At 43.6% G+C, this 24,490-nt stretch overlaps 1 protein-coding gene across 11 annotated transcripts in view; it reads left to right on the top strand.

Annotated features, from left to right (window-relative positions):
- PRR14L (proline rich 14 like) overlaps nucleotides 1-24,490 on the top strand; it is a 64,106-nt gene that overhangs the window by 23,422 nt on the left and 16,194 nt on the right. For 5 of the 11 annotated variants that reach the window (XM_019950076.3, XM_019950073.3, XM_073790316.1 and 2 more), the window contains 4 exons: nucleotides 13,617-18,792; nucleotides 22,124-22,195; nucleotides 22,827-22,998; nucleotides 23,534-23,640. In XM_019950076.3, the coding sequence (XP_019805635.1) occupies nucleotides 13,617-18,792; nucleotides 22,124-22,195; nucleotides 22,827-22,998; nucleotides 23,534-23,640 (5,527 nt within the window). Of the gene's footprint in view, nucleotides 1-13,616; nucleotides 18,793-22,123; nucleotides 22,196-22,826; nucleotides 22,999-23,533; nucleotides 23,641-23,744; nucleotides 23,898-24,403; nucleotides 24,440-24,490 lie in introns of those variants that run through there. The other 6 variants (XR_012325263.1, XR_002179371.3, XR_002179373.3 and 3 more) reach the window with 6 other exon arrangements.

The following is a 24,490-nucleotide window of genomic DNA, read 5'->3' as shown; positions in this document are numbered from 1 at the left end:
GTCTAGTTGTATCACGATTTTTTTTTTTTTTTTTTAAACATCTTTATTGGAGTATAATTGCTTTACAATGGTATGTTAGTTTCAGCTTCACAACAAAATGAATCAGTTATATATACACATATGTTCCCATATCTCTTCCCGCTTGCGTCTCCCTCCCTCCCACCCTCCCTATCCCACCCCTCCAGGCGGTCACAAAGCACCGAGCTGATCTCCCTGTGCTATGCGGCTGCTTCCCACTAGCTATCTACCTTACGTTTAGTACTGTATATATGTCCATGCCTCTTTATCGCTTTGTCACCGTTTACCCTTCCCCCTCCCCATAGCCTCAAGTCCATTCTCTAGTAAGTCTGTGTCTTTATTCCTGTTTCACCCCTAGGTTTTTCATGACATTTTTTTTTTCTTAAATTCCATATATATGTGTTAGCATACGGTATTTGTCTCTCTCTTTCTGACTTACTTCACTCTGTATGACAGACTCTAGGTCTATCCACCTCATTACAAATAGCTCAATTTCATCTCTTTTTATGGCTGAGTAATATTCCATTGTATATATGTGCCACATCTTCTTTATCCATTCATCCGATGATGGACACTTAGGTTGTTTCCATCTCTGGGCTATTGTAAATAGAGCTGCAATGAACATTTTGGTACATGACTCTTTTTGAATTTTGGTTTTCTCAGGGTATATGCCCAGTAGTGGGATTGCTGGGTCATATGGTAGTTCTATTTGTAGCTTTTTAAGGAACCTCCATACTGTTCTCCACAGTGGCTGTATCAATTTACATTCCCACCAACAGTGTAAGAGGGTTCCCTTTTCTCCACACCCTCTCCAGCATTTGTTGTTTCTAGATTTTTTGATGATGGCCATTCTGACTGGTGTGAGATGATATCTCATTGTCGTTTTGATTTGCATTTCTCTAATGTTTAGTGATGTTGAGCATTCTTTCATGTGTTTGTTGGCACTCTGTATATCTTCTTTGGAGAAATGTCTATTTAGGTCTTCTGCCCATTTTTGGATTGGGTTGTTTGTTTTTTTGTTATTAAGCTGCATGAGCTGCTTGTAAATTTTGGAGATTAATCCTTTGTCAGTTGCTTCATTTGCAAATATTTTCTCCCATTCTGAGGGTTGTCTTTTTGTCTTCTTTATGGTTTCCTTTGCTGTGCAAAAGCTTTTAAGTTTCATTAGGTCCCATTTGTTTACTTTTGTTTTTATTTCCATTTCTCTAGGAGGTGGGTCAAAAAGGACCTTGCTGTGATTTATGTCATAGAGTGTTCTGCCTATGTTTTCCTCTAAGAGTTTGATAGTTTCTGGCCTTACATTTAGGTCTTTAATCCATTTTGAGCTTATTTTTGTGTATGGTGTTAGGGAGTGATCTAATCTCATACTTTTACATGTAGCTGTCCAGTTTTCCCAGCACCACTTATTGAATAGGCTGTCCTTTCTCCACTGTACATTTCTGCCTCCTTTGTCAAAGATAAGGTGACCATATGTGCGTGGGTTTATCTCTGGGCTTTCTATCCTGTTCCATTGATCTATATTTCTGTTTTTGTGCCAGTACCATACTGTCTTGATTACTGTAGCTTTGTAGTATAGTCTGAAGTCAGGAAGCCTGATTCCTCCAGCTCCATTTTTCGTTCTCAAGATTGCTTTGGCTATTCGGGGTCTTTTGTGTTTCCATACAAATTGTGAAATTTTTTGTTCTAGTTCTGTGAAAAATGCCAGTGGTAGTTTCATAGGGATTGCATTGAATCTGTAGATTGCTTTGGGTAGTAGAGTCATTTTCACAATGTTGATTCTTCCAATCCAAGAACATGGTATATCTCTCCATCTATTTGTATCGTCCTTAATTTCTTTCATCAGTGTCTTATAATTTTCTGCATACAGGTCTTTTGTCTCCTTAGGTAGGTTTATTCCTAAGTATTTTATTCTTTCTGTTGCAATAGTAAATGGGAGTGTTTTCTTGATTTCACTTTCAGATTTTTCATCATTAGTATATAGGAATGCCAGAGATTTCTGTGCATTAATTTTGTATCCTGCCACTTTACCAAATTCATTGATTAGCTCTAGTAGTTTTCTGGTGGCATCTTTAGGGTTCTCTATGTATAGGATCATGTCATCTGCAAACAGTGACAGCTTTACTTCTTCTTTTCCGATTTGGATTCCTTTTATTTCCTTTTCTTCTCTGATTGCTGTGGCTAAAACTTCCAAAACTATGTTGAATAAGAGTGGTGAGAGTGGGCAACCTTGTCTTGTTCCTGATCTTAGTGGAAATGCTTTCAGTTTTTCACCATTGAGTATGATGTTTGCTGTGGGCTTGTCATATATGGCCTTTATTATGTTGAGGAAAGTTCCCTCTATGCCTACTTTCTGGAGGGTTTTTATCATAAATGGGTGTTGAATTTTGTCAAAAGCTTTCTCTGCATCTATTGAGATGATCATATGGTTTTTCTCCTTCAATTTGTTAATATGGTGTATCACGTTGATTGATTTGCGTATATTGAAGAATCCTTGCATTCCTGGAATAAACCCCACTTGATCATGGTGTATGATCCGTTTAATGTGCTGTTGGATTCTGTTTGCTAGTATTTTGTTGAGGATCTTTGCATCTATGTTCATCAGTGATATTGGCCTGTAGTTTTCTTTCTTTGTGACATCCTTGTCTGGTTTTGGTATCAGGGTGATGGTGGCCTCGTAGAATGAGTTGGGGAGTGTTCCTCCCTCTGCTATATTTTGGAAGAGTCTGAGAAGGATAGGTGATAGCTCTTCTCTAAATGTTTGATAGAATTCTCCTGTGAAGCCATCTGGTCCTGGGCTTTTGCTTGTTGGAAGATTTTTAATCACAGTTTCAATTTCAGTGCTTGTGATTGGTCTGTTCATATTTTCTATTTCTTCCTGATTCAGTCTTGGCAGGTTGTGCCTTTCTAAGAATTTGTCCATTTCTTCCAGGTTGTCCATTTTATTGGCATAGAGTTGCTTGTAGTAATCTCTCATGATCTTTTGTATTTCTGCAGTGTCAGTTGTTACTTCTCCTTTTTCGTTTCTAATTCTATTGATTTGAGTCTTCTCCCTTTTTTTCTTGATGAGTCTAGCTAATGGTTTATCAATTTTGTTTATCCTTTCAAAGAACCAGCTTTTAGTTTTATTGATCTTTGCTATCGTTTCCTTCATTTCTTTTTCATTTATTTCTGATCTGATTTTTATGATTTCTTTCCTCCTGCTAACTTTGGGGTTTTTTTGTTCTTCTTTCTCTAATTGCTTGAGGTGCAAGGTTAGGTTGTTTATTCGAGATGTTTCCTGCTTCTTAAGGTGGGCTTGTATTGCTATAAACTTCCCCCTTAGAACTGCTTTTGCTGCATCCCACAGGTTTTGGGTCGTTGTGTCACCATTGTCATTTGTTTCTAGGTATTTTTTGATTTCCTCTTTGATTTCTTCAGTGATCACTTCATTATTAAGTAGTGTATTGTTTAGCCTCCATGTGTTTGTATTTTTTACAGATCTTTTCCTGTAATTGATATCTAGTCTCATGGCGTTGTGGTCAGAAAAGATACTTGATACAATTTCAATTTTCTTAAATTTACCAAGGCTTGATTTGTGACCTAAGATATGATCTATCCTGGAGAATGTTCCATGGGCACTTGAGAAAAATGTGTATTCTGTTGTTTTTGGATGGAGTGTCCTATAAATATCAATTAAGTCCATCTTGTTTAATGTATCATTTAAAGCTTGTGTTTCCTTATTTATTTTCATTTTGGATGATCTGTCCATGGGTGAAAGTGGGGTGTTTAAGTCCCCTACTATGAATGTGTTACTGTCGATTTCCCCTTTTATGGCTGTTAGTATTTGCCTTATGTATTGAGGTGCTCCTATGTTGGGTGCATAAATATTTACAATTGTTATATCTTCTTCTTGGATCGATCCCTTGATCATTATGTAGTGTCCTTCTTTGTCTCTTTTAATAGTCCTTATTTTAAAGTCTATTTTGTCTGATATGAGAATTGCTACTCCAGCTTTCTTTTGGTTTCCATTTGCATGGAATATCTTTTTCCATCCCCTTACTTTCAGTCTGTATGTGTCTCTAGGTCTGAAGTGGGTCTCTTGTAGACAGAATATATATGGGTTTTGTTTTTGTATCCCTTCAGCCAGTCTGTGTCTTTTGGTGGGAGCATTTAATTCATTTACATTTAAGGTAATTATCGATATATATGTTCTATTCCCATTTTGTTTTGGGTTTGTTATTGTAGGTCTTTTCCTTCTCTTGTGTTTCTTGCCTAGAGAAGGTCCTTTAGCATTTGTTGTAAAGCTGGTTTGGTGGTGCTGAACTTTCTCAGCTTTTGCTTGTCTGTAAAGGTTTTAATTTCTCCATCAAATCTGAATGAGATCCTTGCTGGGTAGAGTAGTCTTGGCTGCAGGTTTTTCTCCTTCATCACTTTCAGTATGTCCTGCCACTCCCTTCTGGCTTGTAGGGTTTCTGCTGAGAGATCAGCCGTTAACCTTATGGGGATTCCCTTATGTGTTATTTGTTGTTTTTCCCTTGCTGCTTTTAATATGTTTTCTTTGTATTTAATTTTTGACAGTTTGATTAATATGTGTCTTGGCGTATTTCTCCTTGGATTTATCCTGTATGGGACTCTCTGTGCTTCCTGGACTTGATTAACTATTTCCTTTCCCATATTAGGGAAGTTTTCAACTATAATCTCTTCAAATATTTTCTCAGTCCCTTCCTTTTTCTCTTCTTCTTCTGGAACCCCTATAATTCGAATGTTGGTGCGTTTAATGTTGTCCCAGAGGTCTCTGAGACTGTCCTCAGTTCTTTTCATTCTTTTTTCTTTATTCTGCTCTGCATTGGTTATTTCCACTATTTTATCTTCCAGGTCACTTATCCGTTCTTCTGCCTCAGTTATTCTGCTATTGATCCCATCTAGAGTACTTTTAATTTCATTTATTGTGTTGTTCATAATTGCTTGTTTCATCTTTAGTTCTTCTAGGTCCTTGTTAACTGATTCTTGCATTTTGTCCATTCTATTGTCCATTCTATCTCCAAGATTTCGGATCAACCTTACTATCATTATTCTGAATTCTTTTTCAGGTAGACTGCCTATTTCCTCTTCATTTGTTAGGTCTGGTGGGTTTTTATCTTGCTCCTTCATCTGCGGTGTGTTTTTCTGTCTTTTCATTTTGCTTATCTTACTGTGTTTGGGGTCTCCTTTTTTGCAGGCTGAAGGTTCGTAGTTCCTGTTGTTTTTTGTGTCTGTCCCCAGTGGCTAAGGTTGGTTCAGTGGGTTGTGTAGGCTTCCTGGTGGAGGGGACTAGGGCCTGTGTTCTGGTGGATGAGGCTGGATCTTGTCTTTCTGGTGGGCAGGTCCACGTCTGGTGATGTGTTTTGGGGTGTCTGTACACTTATTATGATTTTGGGCAGCCTCTCTGCTAATGGGTGGGGTTGTGTTCCTGTCTTGCTAGTTGTTTGGCATAGGATGTCCAGCCCTGTGGTTTGCTGGTCGTTGAGTGAAGCTGGGTGCTGGTGTTGAGATGGAGATCTCTCGGAGATTTTTGCTGTTTGATATTATGTGCAGCTGGGAGGCCTCTTGTGGACCAGTGTCCTGAAGTTGGTTCTCCCACCTCAGAGGCACAGCACTGACTCCTGGCTGCAGCCCCAAGAGCCTTTCATCCACAGGGCTTCTTAATTTGGGATGATTCGTTGTCTATTCAGGTATTCCACAGATGCAGGGTATATCAAGTTGATTGTGGAGCTTTAATCCACTGCTTCTGAGGCTGCTGGGAGAGATTTCCCTTTCTCTTCTTTGTTCTCACAGTTCCCAGGGGCTCAGCTTTGGATTTGGCCCCGCCTGTGCGTGTAGGTCGCCGGAGGGCGTCTGTTCTTTGCTCAGACAGGACGGGGTTAAAGGAGCCGCTGATTCGGAGGCTCTGGCTCACTCAGGCCGGGGGGTAGGGAGGGTCACGGAGTGTGGGGCGGGCCTGCGGCGGCAGAGGCCAGCGTGACGTTGCAGCCTGAGGCGCGCCGTGCGTTCTCCCGGGGGAGTTGTCCCTGGATCCCGGGACCCCGGCAGTGGCGGGCTGCACAGGCTCCCCGGAAGGGCGTGTGGCTAGTGACCTGTGTTCGCACACAGGCCTCCTGGCGGCAGCAGCAGCGGCCCTAGCGTCTCATGTCTGTCTCTGGGCTCCGCACTTCTAGCCGCGGCTAGCGCCCGTCCCTGGAGCTCTCTCAAGCAGCGTTCCTAATCCCCTCTCCTCGTGCACCAGGAAACAAAGAGGGACGTAAGAGTCTCTTGCCTCTTCGGCAGGTCCAGACTTTTCCCCGGACTCTCTCGCGGTGCACTAACGCCCTGCAGGCTGTGTTCACGCCGCCAACCCCAGTCCTCTCCCGGCGCTCCGACAAAAGCCGGAGCCTCAGCTCCCAGTCCCGCCCGCCCCGGCGGGCGAGCAGACAAGCCTCTCGGGTGGCGAGTTCCGGTCGGCCCGATCCTCTGCGCTGGAATCTGTCCGCTTTGCCCTCCGCACCCCTGCTGCTGTGCTCTCCTCCGCGGCTCCCAAGCTCCCCCACTCCGCCTCCCGAAGTCTCCACCCGCGAAGGGGCTTCCTAGTGTGTGGACACTTTTCCTCCTTCACAGCTCTCTCCCGCTGGTGCAGGACCCGTCCCTATCCTTTTGTCTCTGTTTAGTTTTTTCTTTTGCCCTAACCAGGTACGTGGGGGGTTCCTTGCCTTTTGGGAGGTCTGAGGTCTTCTGCCAGCGTTCAGTAGGTGCTCCGAAGGAGTTGTTCCACGCGTAGATGTATTTCTGGTGTATCTGTGGGGAGGAAGGTGATCTCCGCGTCTTACTCTTCCGCCATCTTCCCGCTGTATCACGATTTATCTGCTTCTCATTCGAGGGAAATTTGAGTTGTTTCCAGTTTTGGTAATTATGCATAATGCTGCGGTAAACACTTTCATACAAGTTTTTTTTTTTTTAATTTACTTTCATTTATTTATTTATTTATAGTTTATTTTGGCTGCGCTGGGTCTTAGTTGTGACATGCAGACTTCTTAGTTGCAGCATGCATGCAGGATCTAGTTCCCTGGCCGGGCCCCCTGCACTAGGAGCATGGAGTCTTACCCACTGGACCACCAGGGAAGTCCCTTGTACAAGTTTTTGTGTGAACTTGAGTTGTCATTTCACCTGGGCAAATACCTAGGCTTGGGACTCCTGGGTCATTTGGGAAGTATGTGTTTAATTTTACAAGAAATTACCAAACTGTTTTCCGGGGTGCTTGTACCCTTTTTTATTCCCACCAGCAATATATAAGAGTTCCAGGTGAGGAGTTGAATGCTATCTCATTGTTTGTTGACTTATCTGGAATTCAGAAAGCCAGGTGTCCAGTGGGCAGTACAAGCATAGGAGGTGACGGAACTTATAGGGCTCTCTGCCGCAATCCTACCACCAGTAGGCAGCCTTTGTGAACCTCCATCAGAGAGCTTCCTTTTATAAGGCATTTCAACATTGCTAACCCATTACACATCTTTCCAAGGACAAGATGCAGGATAAACCAAAACTTACGTCATATTTAGTTTCCATGTCTAGCCACTTAAATTTTGATCCAGGAAAATGTTGTCATGGAAATGCTATTGAATCTTTGTCAACCTCCAGCATGTCTATCCTGAAGTAGGGTCATTTGGAGATAACACCAAAAAGGTGTCTGAGTTTTCTGATGTAACTTTTATTATAATTGGAGTATGAGCACTTTTTGAAAAAACAATTTCATGGAGATATAATTTATAGACAATAATTTTCACCCATTTAAAGTGTATACTTCAATAATTTAATTTTTATCACTTCCCAAGGAAACCTTGTACCTGTTAGCAGTCATTCCCCATCCCCACATACCCCCAGCCTCCTCCAGTCACTAATCTACTTGTGTCTCTGTAGATATGCCTGTTCTGGACACTGTATAAATGAGACCTTACAACATATGGTCTTTTTGGTTTTGTTTTGTTTTGGCTGCATCCTGCAACTTGCAGGATCTTAGTTCCCTGACTAGGGATCGAACCCGGACCCCAGCAGTGAAAGTGCCGAGTCCTAACCACTGGACCACCAGGGAATTCCCAAAATGTTCCAATTTCTCCACATCCTTTATCAGTTATATTTTATTTATTTTTGGCTGCATCGGGTCTTGGTTACTGCACGCGGGCTTTCTCTAGTTGTGGCGAGCGGGGGCTACTATTCCGTGTGATGTGCGGGCTTCTCATTGCAGTGGCTTCTCTTGTTGCGGAGCACAGGCTCCAGGCTCATGGGCTTCAGTAGTTGTGGCATGCGGGCTCAGTAGTTGTGGTGCATGGGCTTAGCTGCTCTGCAGCATGTGGGATCTTTCCAGGCTAGGGCTTGAACCTGTGTCCCCTGCATTGGCAACCGGATTCTTTAACCACTGTGCCACCAGGGAAGCCCCCAACAGTTATCTTTTGTTTTCTTTTGAATAATAGCCATTTTAATGGGTGTGAATTGACATCTCATTGTGGTTTTGATCTTCATTGCTCTTATGACTAATGATGTTGAGCATCTTCTTGTGTGCCCATTACCGTTCATATGTCTTTGGGAAAATGCTTATTCAAGTCCTTTTCCCTTTTGTTTTTCTTTTTTAAAAAACTAATAATTTTATTTGTAAAGCAGTGTAGGATTTACAGAGAAATTGAGCAGATGACACAGAGGGTTTCCATCCCAACCTTCACTCCCCTCCCCACCCCACGCCCTCCCACGCCCCCCCCCCCCCGCCGTTTCCCCTATTGTTAACGTATCAGTATTGTATATTTGTTACAGCTCATGAACCAGTGTTGTTATACAGTTCATAGTTTATTCTGATTCCCTTAGTTTTTCCCTAATGTCCTCTTTCTGTTCTAGGGTCCCATCTAGGATCCCACCTCACATTTAGTCCTCTTAACCCCTTAGGCTCCTCTTGGCTATGATGGTTTCTCACACTTTCTTATTTTGGGTGATGCTGAGAGTTTTGAAGAATGCTGGTCGAGTGTATTGTAGAACGCCTCTCCATTGGGGTTTGTCGGATGTTTTTCTCATTAAGACTAGGGTTATTTATGGGTTTGGGAGAGGAAACTCCCACAGGTAAAGTGCCACTTTCATCACATATCAAGGGTACTTACTATAAACGTGAAGTGGTGTTTGTAAGGTTACTCCCCCTCCCCCTTTCCATACTGTCAGCTCTTTGGAAGGAAGTTACTATGTACAGACAACACTTGAGAAATGGGGAGCTCTGCTCCCTCTGCCTATTTTTAAATTAGACTTTTTGTCTTTTTATTGTTTAGTTGTAAGACTTCTTTATATATATTAAGTACAAATCCCTTATCAGATGGTTGATTTGCAAATATTTTCTCCCCACCAGTGGTTTGTCTTTTTGCTTCTTGATGTTGTCCTTAGAAGCACAAAAGTTTTGGGACTTCCCTGGCGATCCAGTGGTTAAGATTTCAGTTCCACTGCAGGGGGTGTGGGTTCAATCCTTGGTCGGGGAATTAAGATCCCACATGCCACATGGCACGGCCAAAAATTTTTTTTTAATTAAAAAAAAATGTTTAAAAAGCACAAAAGTTTTAAATTTTTTTAAATTGATTAATTTAACTTTTTTTTAAAAAAATTGAGGTCTAGTTGATTTACAATATTATTTTAGTTTCAAGTATAAAAAGTTTTTAGTTTTGATGGAGTCCAGCTTATCAGTCTTCCTTTTTTTAATCACTTGTGCTTTTGGTTTCTTAGCTAAGAAATCATTACCTGGGACTTCCCTGGTGGCACAGTGGTTGAGAATCTGCCTACCAATGCAGGGGACACGGGTTCGAGCCCTGGTCTGGGAAGATCCCACATGCTGCGGAGCAGCTAAACCCATGCACCACAACTACTGAGCCTGTGCTCTAGAGCCCTTGAGCCACAACTACTGAGCCCGAGTGCCACAACTACTGAAGCCTGTGCGCCTAGAGCCCACGCTCTGCAACAAGAGAAGCCACCCAATGAGAAGCCCGTGAATCGCCATGACTAGAGAAAAGCCCACATGCAGCAACAAAGACCCAAGGCAGCCAAAAATATAAATAAATAAATAAATTTTTAAAAAAGAAAGAAAGAAATCATTATCTAACACAAAGTCATGAAGATTTACTCTTGTGTTTTGCTTGTAAGAGTTTATTATAGTTTCAGCTCTTACATTTAAGTTTATGATCAACTTTGAGTTGATTATTTCGTGTGATGTGAGCTAGGGTTCAAATTTATTCTTTTGCATGTGGATATCCACTTTTTCCAGGACCATTTGTTGGAAAGGTATTCTTTTTGGTCCCTTTGTCAGAAATCAGTTAACTGACTATAAATGTTAGAGTTTGTTTCTGGACCCGGGGTTCTGCTGCATTGATCTTTATGTCTCCCCAGCGCCAGGGCCACACGGACTTGATTATTGTAGCTTTGTAGTAAGTCGGGGTTTTTTTTTTTTTTTTTTTTTTTTTTTTCGGTACGCGGACCTCTCACTGTTATGGCCTCTCCCGCTGCGGAGCACAGGCTCCGGATGCGCAGGCTCAGCAGCCATGGCTCACAGGCCCAGCCGCTCCACGGCATGTGGGATCTTCCCGGACCAGGGCACGAACCCGTGTCCCCTGCATCGGCAGGCAGACTCTCAACCACTGCGCCACCAGGGAAGCCCTGTAGTAAGTTTTTAAAGCAGGAATTATGAGTCTTCCAGCTTTGTTCTTCAAGATTGTTTTGGCTGTTACGTGTCCGTTGCATTTTCATACCAGTTTTAGGATGTTTGTCAATTTCTGAGAACACAAGCACCATTAAGCAGTTATCATAGAACTACAAATCCAGGATCTTCAGCTGAGGTCATGAAACTCCTGTGCTTCTTAAGTGGGCACATACCTCACAGAATACACATTTCACCCTCCAGTGTACCTAATACTTCTAACACCTTCCCTCATTTAATTCTTCTTTCTGCTAACATCTGTATGTACCTGCCAGTCTCCAGGGTCACGGTTGGGTACTGAGTACACAGCGATCATTAAGATCCAGTTTCTGCCCTCACATACCTCCAGTCTCATGGAGCAGATAAATGAGACACATAATTGAGAAACAGCCTTACAGAGGCTTTGATAGAGATGTTGTGCAAGGGAGTGAAGTTCCAGGGGAGTGGTTCGCACTCACTAAGCGTGGACTCCGTCTGGCACTTCTGACAGTTTTACCTGTCAGAAGTAACGGACAGGTCACCGACTCATCTAATCTTTACAAGTCCTGTGATGTGGATACTCTTTTTCTCCCACATTACAGATGAGTACCCAGGTCAGTGTTCCATGGCCTTTTGAAAACTTACTAATAAATAGAAAACTTTCTTAAAGGCTCCTTTAAAGTTCTTTGTGATTTCACAATAAATGTGATTAAAAACAAGCCAAAAGAGTAGGCAGAGTATCATTTTGCTTTCGTGCTGTCCACAACCCCTCTTCCCCACCTGCCCCTCTGCTCACCACCTGGGAAGTAGCTGCTCCCCGGCCTCCCCACTAAGACTGGACGTGTGGAAAACAGGCGGTCTTCCAGCAGGTGGGGGCTCTAAGCGTGAATCTTGCCTTAAGTGCCTTGCACAGTAAATGGTTTGGGGTTGGATGAAGAGTTTTAGTGTTTTCCTGAGTAGATATAGTGAGGGATAGGACTAGTGTGGTGAGGGGAGTGGGGGAGGGGCCAGAATATACATGACCGGTTTCATGAATGCTGCTGCGTCCAGCAGAGAGACATAGTAAAACCATTTGGAGTATTTTGCTTAGAAATTCATGAATAGGTTAGAATTGTCTGCTATGATATGGAAAGTGGGTCAGTTTCAAAGATAAATACTCAGTGGACCATTAGGATTTCAAGGCTGCCTTTTGTCAGTGATTGGTAGCTTTGCACACTTATGGAATGCAGCACACATTTATGTATCTAGTATTTGGTGACTCTGAGTATTTCTAAATGCTGTGTCCTAGCCTAGTTATTAAGTTAATCATTTAAGCTATTCTCAGATTCAGTAAAATAAGAATCAGAGAGAGCAGAACAAAGGAAAAACACTTCTCCTTTATATGGCAGACACTGTACCAGGTGGTTTGTTTGTTTGTTTGTTTTGCGGGACGCGGGCCTCTCACTGTGTGGCCTCTCCCGTTGCGGAGCACAGGCTCCGGACACGCAGGCTCAGCGGCCATGGCTCATGGGCCCAGCTGCTCCGTGGCATGTGGGATCTTCCCGGACCGGGGCACGAACCCGTGTCCCCTGCATCGGCAGGCGGACTCTCAACCACTGCGCTACCAGGGAAGCCCCCAGGTGGTATTTTATATGTATCATTTAATTTAATCCTCAGAGTAACACTGAGGTAAGTATACTTACCCTCTTTTTACAAAGGAGACTCAGAGAGGTGGGTGACATCACAGAGCCCAGCTGGCTTGCCTTCAGAGTCACTGCTCTTTCTCTCAAAATTGCTGCTCTCAGAACTAGTTAAGAAATGGCCAGGGAAGCCCTAGGAAGACATTATTAATAGCATTTGCTGATGTCACCCAACTGTAGTCATTTATTAACTTCACAAATATTTATTGAGTGCTATTACATACCAGGTATTATGCTAGACAGTAGGGAGGTGGAGAGACTAAAACAAACTTGATCTTTCCCCTCGTGGAGCTTATGTTCTAGTGGGAATTAGATTTGTAGATGGATTTGCATTTTGCTTTATCTGCTTAATGCAGGTGTCCTGTTATGTACATGCATGTATACGCACATGCATGTACACATTTACATTTACGTTAATGTGAATAGCTTCAGGTTTGTTTTCTGTAAAGAGAGAAGGATGAAAAATCTTTTGTAGATTAGCACGTTTGGGGAACTTCTTTATATTACATCGTGTGCCTAGAATTTCAGAGAAACTCTGTGCAGTAAACTCCTTCTTTATGAATGTGTTTATATTCTGCTTAGAAAGGTTTTTTGTTTGTTTTTTAACATTTTGTAACGGAAAATTTCACATTTATTCAGCAGTGGAAAGGAGAATGTATTAAACCGCTGTGTACCTATCACTTACCTTCAATAATTACCAACTAATGACCAGTCCTGTAGGGAGGCAAGCGTTGCAGGTAATTGGGTTCAAGACTAATATTCAACTTAAAGAGTAATCTCTTTTACATAGGTTTTATGTATAACTGTTCTTTGTCAAAGAGATAATTTTATCTATTGTTTACTCAAGTATTAAGAAGATGGTCATTTAGTAATATAAGCTATTTTATTGTGAGTCTACTTTATTAATGCTTTAGGATGGAAGCTTCCTAAGATCTGAATTAGGCATATGTCTCCCCATTATATTCATTTGTCCAGCTAGGTAAGTGCATTTAAGTAAGTAACATTTAAAGAAAGGCATTTGTTCAGAGTAACCTCTTTCTTCCAGGTACTCTTTTGGCCCTCTGTCATATTTTGCAGAGAAGAACAGGCCAATGGTATTGTAACACTAACTTTGCAATTCTCTTTGTGAGTTGGGTCTTTTTTGTTGCTGCCGTTTGGTGCATGATTAAATTTATGATGATATAGCAAATGGTTTGTTTCTTTTAATGATTACATATTGATTTGGATTTCTTTCTCTTGTGCAGAAGGAAATGTACAAATTACAGCTGAAACTCTGCTAAAATCTACTGAGGAAGTACAAGGTATGAAGGTCAGTGGGACTAAGACAGATAATAATGAAGGACATGAGAATGGCCATGTAAGTAAAGGTCTCTCAGCTGGGTGCAGTGGATACCCAGAAATAGACAAAATCACGACCAGTGGTGAGGTTTCAGAGACTAGCACATTAGTTTCCCTAGAGCCTTTAAACTCTGTGGACCCTGGATTAATAGAAGCAACTAAAGAAAAAGAATGTGAAGAACTAAAAACCTGTCCTCCTTGGTTGTCATTATTACCAGGGAAGAGTGCCATTTCCAAAGTGGACGATGGAAAGGAAGAGTTGTGTACATTAAAACTTGTCTGTGAAGCAGATGACAATCGCCAACAGGTTCCTGGCCACCATAGTGAGAGACACAGTTCTGCACATGGTAGTCCCAAAGCCATGAGAAAGGTGGTTATTGTAGAACCCTTAGAAGAAAATTCTGAAGTTTCACATTTCACATCATGTTTGTCTGGTCCAGAATCCAGAACAACATCCTCAGAAAAGTGTGGTTTTGATGGTGATAGCTTGCCAAAGGGATCTGCTAAAAAGACAGACAGTTCCTGTTTTGATGGGGACGATCAAAGCAAGAACTTGGCTTCTAGAGAAGAAAATGAACAGCCTTTGAACCCCAGGAGTGAAAGAGAGGAACTGTTTCTTGTTAATGCCAGGCAAGCAGAAGAGGATGCTAGTGGTCACTATTCTGGGAAAAAAGAGGCTGTTGACTTCCCCAAAGAAAATATCCACGATCACTACTGCCCTCACGGCAGTATCCATACAGACTGCTCTAGTTCTTTAATGCCCAATTCTTTTACTGAAGCCACGGAAATAATGTTTAAAAAAAATGATTTAAAAATCACTTTAGACATTCAAGATAACTTGGCAAATCATGAGGACCATAGAGGAACTTTTGCTAATATAAGCTATCCAGGCACACACTCTGAAGAGAACCATTTTTCCTTCTCGATGCAGATTGAAGAGCCAGAACAGACAACCACTATAGAGCCTGGTATGTTAAGGGAAAAGATTTACAGTAAAGACTCTGACTCCTTAGTCAGCACCCAGAGAAATCTGGAAGGCAGCACCCAGTTAAATGAAGCATCACATGATGGATTTCTGATTGAAAGAAAATCCCCTGTGAGTTTAATGCCAGAGGACCAGATAAGTTCTATAAATGAGGTGTTGAAACCCAAGAAAGACATTGCTCCGTTACTGCCAGCCCTAGAATTTGATGACAGACCTGAGTCAGAAATAGCTGTACAGAACTCCCAGGACGATGGTCCCCATTTAGAGAAACAGAGCGCTGCATGGGAGGTGAATGAACTTCCTTATGCCAACGAACTAGTTGTAAACAAAATAGGAAGTGAATGTGTTTTAAATCAAGTGTCCCTTAATTCTCAAAACCATGCGAAGTTGCCAACTGACAAAGAGATGCCTGTAGCAGCGAGCGTGGGCTCCCGACAGAGCCAGCACCCTCCGTCAGAGGATGGAGCAGATGTCACTGCTGGTACCCAGACTGTTCCTGTAAAGACAAAAATGAAAGACATCTCTCCACCAGGTGACAGAACCTGTGGTGCCTCTTCAAACAATCCCACCTTAAACAGCAAATCAGAAAGCCTAGAAAGAAAAACTGAAACAGCTGATTCAGGAGCAGAAGGTCTGCATTCCAGACTTCTCTCAAATCAGAAAGAAGCAGCAGGCTTGCCTCAAGAGGTCTCTGCCATGGAATGTCAAAGCATTCAATCTCGGGATCTCTCTAGCTGCCCTTGTGTAAGAAAAAACGTCCCAGAGGAGAGCGCGTGTTCTGCCCATGCTGCCCTGGAGCCCAGCGAAACCATCCTGGGAGTTGAGAACTGTCTGATAACCAAGTATGAAAATGTATTTCAGCACAGCGATCACCGCCCCCAAGGGAGAGAAGCCTCCGTGGAAAGTTGCATCCATAAAGTGAGTTGTACATCGGCGGAAAGTGAGCCAGATGGGGGAGAAACTGAAGGCAGGCTTCCAGGCGGTAAGATCAGAAACGAAATGACGGCAGGCATGTTAAATAGTGAAGCTCCAAACAGGACCATCCACTCCACCTGTCACATCCATCCCAGCGAGGAAGGGCTAGAAGAAGAAGAACAGGACACACCCAAAGAGACTGTGTTTTGTAAACATAACATCTGTGATTGTGCCGCACAGGAATTAAACCAACCTGCAAACATTCCAAGTCCTGAAAAATTGTTGGACCAGTTTCCTACTGTTATGTTCCCCGGTGTTAAAAACATGAACCAAGCAGCCGAAACTCCTGAGCAGAAGGCAGATGAAGCCCTCGGCTGCCAGAGTAACCCAAACAGATCCAATGAATGCAGAAGTGAAGATAACCCAGCTAAGGAGACACTAGGCAGCGACCAGAGAGAGGTGGTTGCAATACCTAATGGAGAGGTGAGCCATAGCCTGAAGGATCTGCCAGTTGGTTCAGGCAATAACAGCTCATCGTCTGGTGGAAGCCTGAAGAAAGGGGCCTTTGAAAGGATTTCTGGTTGTGAGGAGCCCATAGACGGTATGGCAGACATGGTCTCCACAGGCTGTAGTGTTAAGGACACAGAAGGCGTTCTGGACATAAGGGCGTCTAGTACTCTTGATGGGGGTGCAAGGCAGGATGGGCCAGTGTTAAAGGAAACCTCAAGGAGTGTGCTGTCACAAAGAGGAGAGCCTATTGCTGCATTTATGGGAAGGATGGACCAGGATTCAGATTCCCAAGATGCTGCTTCCTCGACAGCAGACTCTCTCGAAATTAAAAAATCACGTGAAGAGAAAGTATGCAGATTGTTAAAAGACTGTGAAATGGAAGTGTGTCCAGACTCTTGTGCCCCTGAGACAGGGTCTGTGGCAGATCATAAACCAAATGTAAGAGTATTGGATAGAATAAATGTGTCTTTAAATTATATTCATCTTGAACAGCAAGCTAAAGAAGCATCTCTGAGAGAAACACAAGGAATGATTGAAGGATCAAGACTAGAAATAAATTCTGAGCACGACAAGGGAAATGCCATTGGAATTTCCTCAGAAGAACTGACATCTTCTGGACACCAAGATGAGAACTCTGTTCCCCCGGGAAGCCTGAAATCCACTGAGATAATTCCTTTGTATCCGTTGTCTCAAGAAAAATCAGAAACAATTATGAATAGTGAGGAAACTGACCTGAAAAACCTTTTTAAACCAAAAGATGGTGAAATGCCCTGTGAGAATGTAAAGGACTGCATGGTCCTGCCTGAGATGAAAGGAAGAGCACCAAGGGATAAGAGTAATCCTAGCAAAGAAAGCGGCACAGCCCTCATTGCGGAAAGTTCGCCTTTGACGATGGAAACAGAAACCGAAGTGAAAAGAGAAGAAACTACAGAACACCAGAGGGGACCACGGGGTCAGTTTCCTGCTGTGGAGGAGTCCGAAGAGATGACTGTCAGAGAAGGTGTTCATGGTGATAACATGAGCCAGGTGTCTCAGACCCATCTTAAACCCCCGAGGGTGCTGCGTGTTGCTGAGGACCAACAGAGCCAGAAGGTTTCGGACTACAAGGAAGAGGAACAGATGCATCAAAAAGAAGCACATGCAGCTTTGGAACGATGCACATCATCTAATATGTTGTCAGATGAGGCGCAAAGTAAGAGCCAACCTAAGGATTGCAAAGCTGAGCCCACCGTGGTGAAAAATATCACCCTAGCAAAGCCAGCCACAGGCGGCGACACTGCTGCAGGGTTTCAGAAGCTGAAAGACCCAAAGGAGGAAAGCTTGTGTCGCCCATCAAAAAAGGACATTGAGTCCTGCGCAGGCCCTTGCCTCCATGATGTCCCCCGGAAAGCACAAGACCCCAGCTCCGCTGGGCGTGATGAACTACACGGTGCCTTTGGGAACACTTCACATCAGAAAGGAGTGCTTCCCTTAAAGAAGCAGCCCCACCGAACGTGTAAGAAAGTTTCCTGCCAGGAGCTAGTCAACATGGGGAGGAAAATAAGTAAAATCAGAAATTCTACATTTTTAAAGAGCTCCTCTGAAACCATCCCCACAAACGCATACAGATTTCTCAGTTCACATACTGTGTCTGCACCCACGCAACTGGAACCTGAAACAGCCCCTGCCAGGAGCCTTGTTAGCCACGTACCAAAGCAGAAGGCCACTCCAGGCCAGCCCTCGCGTAGCCTGAATGTTCGGAAGCCTACCAAAGAATCAGCCTTATTCAGCAAGCTGTCCATCCTTGCCTCCAGACTGGCCCCAGCCACGAAGACCCAGAAGCTGCGGTATCGGCGGTGTTCCTCTGACCTTCTTCCAGTGGCTAAAAGCTACAAGCGGCTCAGATACAAAAGGCTCCTGGATGGGTTTTCCTACAGCACAACACAGCTGAATCCATGGTTGGCACATAGTGATTGGGACAGGAGGCCTAACAGTAAACCCTTGACGCTTTATTCGCTCGAAGCCATCAAAATGAGCTTCATAGATTTGAGCGACAAGATGCCATCCCTGTTGTTTGGTTCCGAAATCTTCCCAGTATCCTTTCACGTGAAGTCGGGCTCCGAGTGCGGGACCGAGTCCCCAAGGACTTTTCCCGAGCACTGTGCACCCGCGAGGCTCGCCTTAGGAGAGGCCCGCCGGTGCCCGTCTTCACCTCCCAAGTGGACCTTCTCTTTCTTCTTGGCCCACGACTGCCCTGGGGTGGCCATGTTCAGGGAAGACCCTGGCCTGTACTGTCAAGCAGGCGCCCAGCCTCCACTGCAGCCTCCAGTTCCTCTCCAAGACCATGGAGCCACCACCATAGTCCAGACCAGAGCGGGCTGCTCCGTCCTTGGCCTTCACACACTCCTAGCACTTTGTTCCCCAGGATGTTACCGAATCTGGACCAAAAAACGGAGCTGCTCTAGCCACATGCCCACCATGCAGAGGCTCTTCCTGACCCAGTTTACCCAGGGTCTGAAAGGGTTACGGTCTCCCACCTCCATAGCAGACAAGGTCTTCTGTTCTCTGCCCTACTCGGTGGGCCGAGTCCTGTCCATTTGGAGCCAGCACGGGCCTTCTGCCTGCCCCTTCGAAATCTCTGCTCTTGATTCCTCTCACAGCAAGCGGCAGCCACCTCTGGGCACCATGAGCAGGTAAAATCCGTCCCCTGTTCTTTGCTGAAGTCCCATGTTTGCATCCTACCATTGGGGGGAGGAAAGGGCGCTCCTGAAAATTCAGGGCACAGAGTCTGTGCCTGCCATTTCCTGTTTATTGCCCAATCTCTGCTAGGAACATGCAGCAGTAATTCTGAAGTGTAGCCCCCTCTAATTTTCCTGAAGGGTCTAGATTTCTTGCAGAACCCTTTATTTTGTACCTTCCTTTGTTCTGTCCATTTAATTCTGTGAACCATTAAATCTTGAATCTCTCCTTTTCTCCTCTTGCTCTCACCTTGCAAAGAACATATCCCATTACTATAAGTAGTGACTTGTGACTTGTAACTATTACTTGTTCACAAGGTATTATAACAGCCTGCACCTAACTCAGTGGTTGGTGTGTAAAGGATACAGAAGAAATACTTTTTAAATAAACTAATTAATTACATAGGCATCACCAAATCTAGTTTAGGAATCTATGTGTTTCTTTCTGGAGCAGGGAAGCTTCAGAGATTGGTGTTTACATATTAATAGCTATAGAATTTATAGAATTTTAAGTGAACTGGAAAAGAGTTCTTGTGGTTTGACCACTGAGAATAGTTGAAAATAATTTCACCAATATCATTTTACCTTCTAATAGGAAATGAGAGAAGAAAAAGAATTTGGGAGTTACATCCCTGAAGATCTGCTTTAGGCATAATAGTTAAATCCTCCTATTTGTAATCCTCTAGATAAACAGAAACTTTAAACATCATTTGGTTTGCCCTTATCATTGCTGTAGTTTAAAACTTCAACACCAAAAAAGCCTTAAAATTCCAAACGGCCTGGGAGAGGCCTTGTTGTTTGTGTGTCTGGGCAGAGTCTCTCATGCAGAATCATTCTGTCATTGAAAAGCTTCTGGGGCATACTGTGAAGTTACCCAGCATCTTAGCAGAAAACTAACTAAATAAAAGAGCTTCAGAAAGGCACCCCAGAACCTGAATGTGGCTGATGGTGAGTCTTGTCCTGTAGGAAAACAGGAAAATGTTCACTTCTTATCAGGCAGCCATAAAAATAAAACAGGATGAATCAAATTGTTTTAAATGATGGTGCACTGCTTCTGTTGCGTAGTTTGTTTGCCTCTACAACAAACTCTGCTCTGTGTCTGTAACACTCAGTTTTAAATCATGTTATCTTCTTTAAACTATGTCCAGTCCTAAGGTAGCATGGAGGGTAGTTATTCATTTCACCCTGTGAAGGTGAATGACCCTATGACCCTTTTCCCTCTTCCAGAACTCTTTCCCACCTGACTTTTCTGTTTTCTGGTGGGGAATATTTTCTCTCTCCCTTAGATCCTGTATCTGACATTTCATTTATTTTATTTTTTAGTTTACTTTTAATTTAATTATATATATGTGTGTATATATATGTATTTTATTTTTTTATTATTTTTTAAAATTTATTTACTTATTTTTGGCTGCGTTGGGTCTTTGTTGCTGCACGCGGGCTTTCTTTACTTGCGGCGAGTGGGGGCTATTCTTCATTGCGGTGCGCGGGCTTCTCATTGCGGTGCCTTCTCTTGTTGCGGAGCACGGGCTCTAGGCGTGTGGGCTTCAGTAGTTGTGGCATGTGGGCTCAGTAGTTGTGGCTCACGGGCTCTAGAGCACAGGCTCAGTAGTTGTGGCGCACAGGCTTTGTTGCTCCGTGGCATGTGGGATCTTCCCGGACCAGGGATCGAACCCATGTCTCCTGCATTGGCAGGCGGATTCTTAACCACTGCGCCACCAGGGAAGTCCCTGTATTTTAAAGATTTAATTTTTTTTTAAAATATATTTATTTTTGGCTGCGTTGGGTCCTTGTTGCTGTGCGCAGGCTTTTTCTATTTGCGGCGAGTGGGGGCCACTCCTTGTTGCGGTGCGCGGCCCTCTCATTGCGGTGGCCTCTCTTGTTGTGGAGCACGGGCTCTAGGTGCACGGGCTTCAGTAGTTGTGGCACGCGGGCTTAGTAGTTGTGGCTCGCAGGCTTTAGAGTGCAGGCTCAGTAGTTGTGGTGCACAGGCCCACTTGCTATGCGGCATGTCGGACCCTCCTGGACCAGGGATCAAACCTATGTCCCCTGCATTGTTGACAGGCAGATTCTTAACCACTGCGCCACCAGGGAAGTCCCTATTTTTTAATTGAAGTGGTAGGGGTGGTGTTTGTGGGAACTTTTTTTCTCATTGGCTCTAAAAGTGCCTTAACATCATATATATCCTTGGCTTAGAGCTTAGAAGTTTGCTGTGTTTGTAGACACACTTAGAAATGTTAAGCGTGATAAATTGGGGAGCCGCAGAAAGCAAGACTTAACCAAGATTAAATTAACTTATGTTTCCACAGCGTTTTCTCATTTGAACCTCATCCTCCAGCACTCCATAATATGGGTCAAACAGACATCTTTTTTGCCTTTTTTTTATAGATGATGAGACTGAGGCACATGGTTTTTTCTAACTTGGGTCACTCAGCTGGTTGCTGTGTCAGCTGAGCTAGACCCAGATGAGGCCTCTGATTTGGTCAGCCCTTTTCGCAGTATTCCAGATTGGTGCTAAGCTCTCTAACAATCTGATTTATCTGTGTTTCAGCCATTGAACAAATTTCTCTAACTTCCCAGAGGAGATGGATTATATGGTCATTATATAAACACCTGATTAATTAAACCTGTACTGTGTCTAAATTCAGTAGAAATGGATACAAGCTTTACTTTGAGGGGTACCAAAAGCTCTCCATCAATGCATATTAATGTATCTATAAGTGATTAATACCATTTTTCATCTATAAAAATCAAAGCTTAATTATAAAGGAACTAGCCCTGTGAACAGTTTTCATCTACATGACCATGTTTTACATGGAACTCGGCTTTAAAGATAATAAGGTTTCTTCACAATTTTTTGTAAGTTTATAGAAATTGGCAGATTTTATTTTAATACGGTTAATACAGAAGTGAGGAGTGTATTTTTATCTTTAAATTACTTTTTAAAAACTTTAACATACACGTTCAACAACTTGATTAAAAGGTATAAGGTTAAGGGTATTCTTGTCCTCCTCCTTTCTCTTACTGTCCTCTGTATATCTCTCCCTGCCTTCTTTCCATTTAAGTTAGAATATAATCCTCCTGTCAGCCTGCCTCCATTCCAGTGATGGGCACGTACATGTAATTCTCATGCCTGGGAGGGAGGTTTTCGTCTTCCTGGGTGACTGACACTTCTCGTCTTCCTTGGGCTCTGATTGAGCATCCTTCCAAACCCACGGTACACCAGAGCCTCTCCTGCCATCCCGCTGCCCTAACCTGCCTCTCGTGTACTTTTGCTCCACTTCAGCCACACCGCGTTACCGTCCGTGCCTCTTCCGGACCTGGAAGCTGCTTACAGCACCAGCGGCAGTCATATGAGGTGAGGCTCCAGTGGCGCCTGGCACGTGAGGGCTTGTGGTTTGCAGTGTGTGTGTGAGTGAGAGAGAGAGAGAAGTGGGGGACGAGGGCACTGGTGGCTGGTGTGGGTCGGGCATGGTATAATTCTGACGTCTTGTTCTCCTTCTAAGCCTGATCTACATCTCTCAGATGAACAATCTGAGGTTCAACCTGTGTAACTAAAGTTGTGTGATCAATCCCATTTATGAAAAAAACGTCAAAATCCCTAGCCAGCTCATTGTACCACAAGTCGCCTTAAGATACTGCTCAGTCATTTAGCCGATTTCAGTGCCCGGATGGGATTGATGTCGTCTGAGCACAGTCCCTTTGTTCAGTTCACTAAATGTCTTCTTCCCACAAAAAACCTGTTCCTTTTTACGTTTTTCCTTATTCACTGCATCTTCCTTGTTCGTTATTCCATCACAGTGAAGTGGATTGACCACATTCTCGTCGTTTTTTACATGTATAGACACAGGTGTGTCCAGAAGTGTCAGGAGGACAGGTTTACTGGGAACGTCATTCAGTTCTTGTCTGGATGTTAAGACGAATGTGCCAACATAGAAGGTGAACCCATCCCATGTCGTTCTTCTCTGTCTCTCTCTCCGTGGTGCTAGGCTAGAGCCTCCATTCCCTGCCTTGGTACCAAAGTCTCGCTTGGTAACAGACTCAGCTGTCAGCAAGCTCCTGCTTTCAGCCTCCGAGTTCCCGGTTCCTGGATTTGATGAGCTGGATGGTGTGACAGCCCCGTGCCCCCGACCACAGAGCAGCCCCCCAGGACAGAAAGAGGTAAATTTAAAGTGCCTGTGGGGTCAGGTGGCGGTAGCACCACAGATGATGTGACAGGTACAGATGGGCCCCTGAGTCTCTTTGCTACCACCTTACCTTCAGCTGAGTACGGGAGGTTAGCAAGACACTAAAGGATACCTTGAATCTCTTCTTCCTCGTCGCCTTCCAGACCCTTTTCTCTTGATGACACATTTAACAGTGTTTAGAGAACCGAACCACAGAGCGAGAAGCTTCATGCATTCAGAGACGAGTGAACAATGGTGTGCTTCAGTTTTGCAGTATCTGCTATCTCCAACAGTTGCAAATTTTCATATTGATAATCTCAGTATCTGAACTGCATGTACAGTAACATAAAGGGGGTGGTTGCTGAAAACGCTGTTGTCAGGAGTGGGGGCGGCGGGGGGTGGGAGCTTTGTCATAAACTACTTCCTGAAGTCATCTGTACACTGAGGAAGCAATGCGATGGGTGTCAGGAAAGGGGACTTCATATATTTAGAATGTCTTACAACCTGACCATCTTTCTTCTTAAAAATAGACTGAGCCGGAGAAGAGGCCAAAGAAGGTCTCACAGATTCGCATCCGGAAAACCATTCCTAAGCCAGACCCTAACCTTACCCCCATGGGCCTTCCTCGACCCAAAAGGTGAGCGCCTTCTCTAACATGCATGTGTGCACTTTTTTGGAAGTTGGCAGAATATAATGACCTTTTGAATGATCATATACTCTGAGCTTTTGTTATACTTCTAGGAATTTATCCAAAAGAATTCATCGGTACTGTGGCCAGAGATTTGTGTGCAGGGATATTTGAACGCGTTCTCGATCACTTTTCCTGAGCTCTCTATGCCGGGTGCTGTCGCTCTGTGTACACAGTCCCAGTTCATCCTCCAAGGGTGCTGGAAGGTAGGCACAGCCGTCGTCCCCAGGTTTAGGTGACGGTGCCAAGGCTCAGTAGCTGAGAAATCTGTGTTAGGCCTGAGTGTCCCTCATGACAGAACAGGTAGTTCCTGTCTCTCACAGGTCTTACCCGACCCCACAGCCCAGGCTCACAACATTCTGTGCACAAAACTGGGAAGGGACCTACACATCATGAAGGAAAGATGTCTTTTTTTTTTTTTTTCCCAAGAAAATGCTAGATCCATGTTATGGTCCATAGTATAGCCTTTAAAAATTTGGATTCTAAAGATTTTTATGACAGAGCTGATTGCTAATTCCTATAAAGTGAAGTGGAAAGAAAAAGATTACTAAATTATATATTGGTTGGGCGTGATTCCAAATTGTGTATTTGACATGATTCCAGTTTGGGGATGATGTATATTACACAGATACTATGAAGATATAAACATTTTTAAAAGATCTCCAGAGTTATGTTTTCTTGTGATGGATTTCACTCCTTAATTTCTCATCAGCAAATGGAAGCCTGTGTCCCTTGATTAACCCAAGGTAAGTTATTTCACCTTCCTGAGCTTCAAGGACTTACCTGTAGAATGTGAGTA

Source organism: Tursiops truncatus, chromosome 13 (assembly GCF_011762595.2).
Source record: "Tursiops truncatus isolate mTurTru1 chromosome 13, mTurTru1.mat.Y, whole genome shotgun sequence".
NCBI lineage: Eukaryota > Metazoa > Chordata > Mammalia > Artiodactyla > Delphinidae > Tursiops > Tursiops truncatus.
Note: the sequence above shows the minus strand (reverse complement) of the source record. Positions and strands in the feature narration are given on the sequence as shown.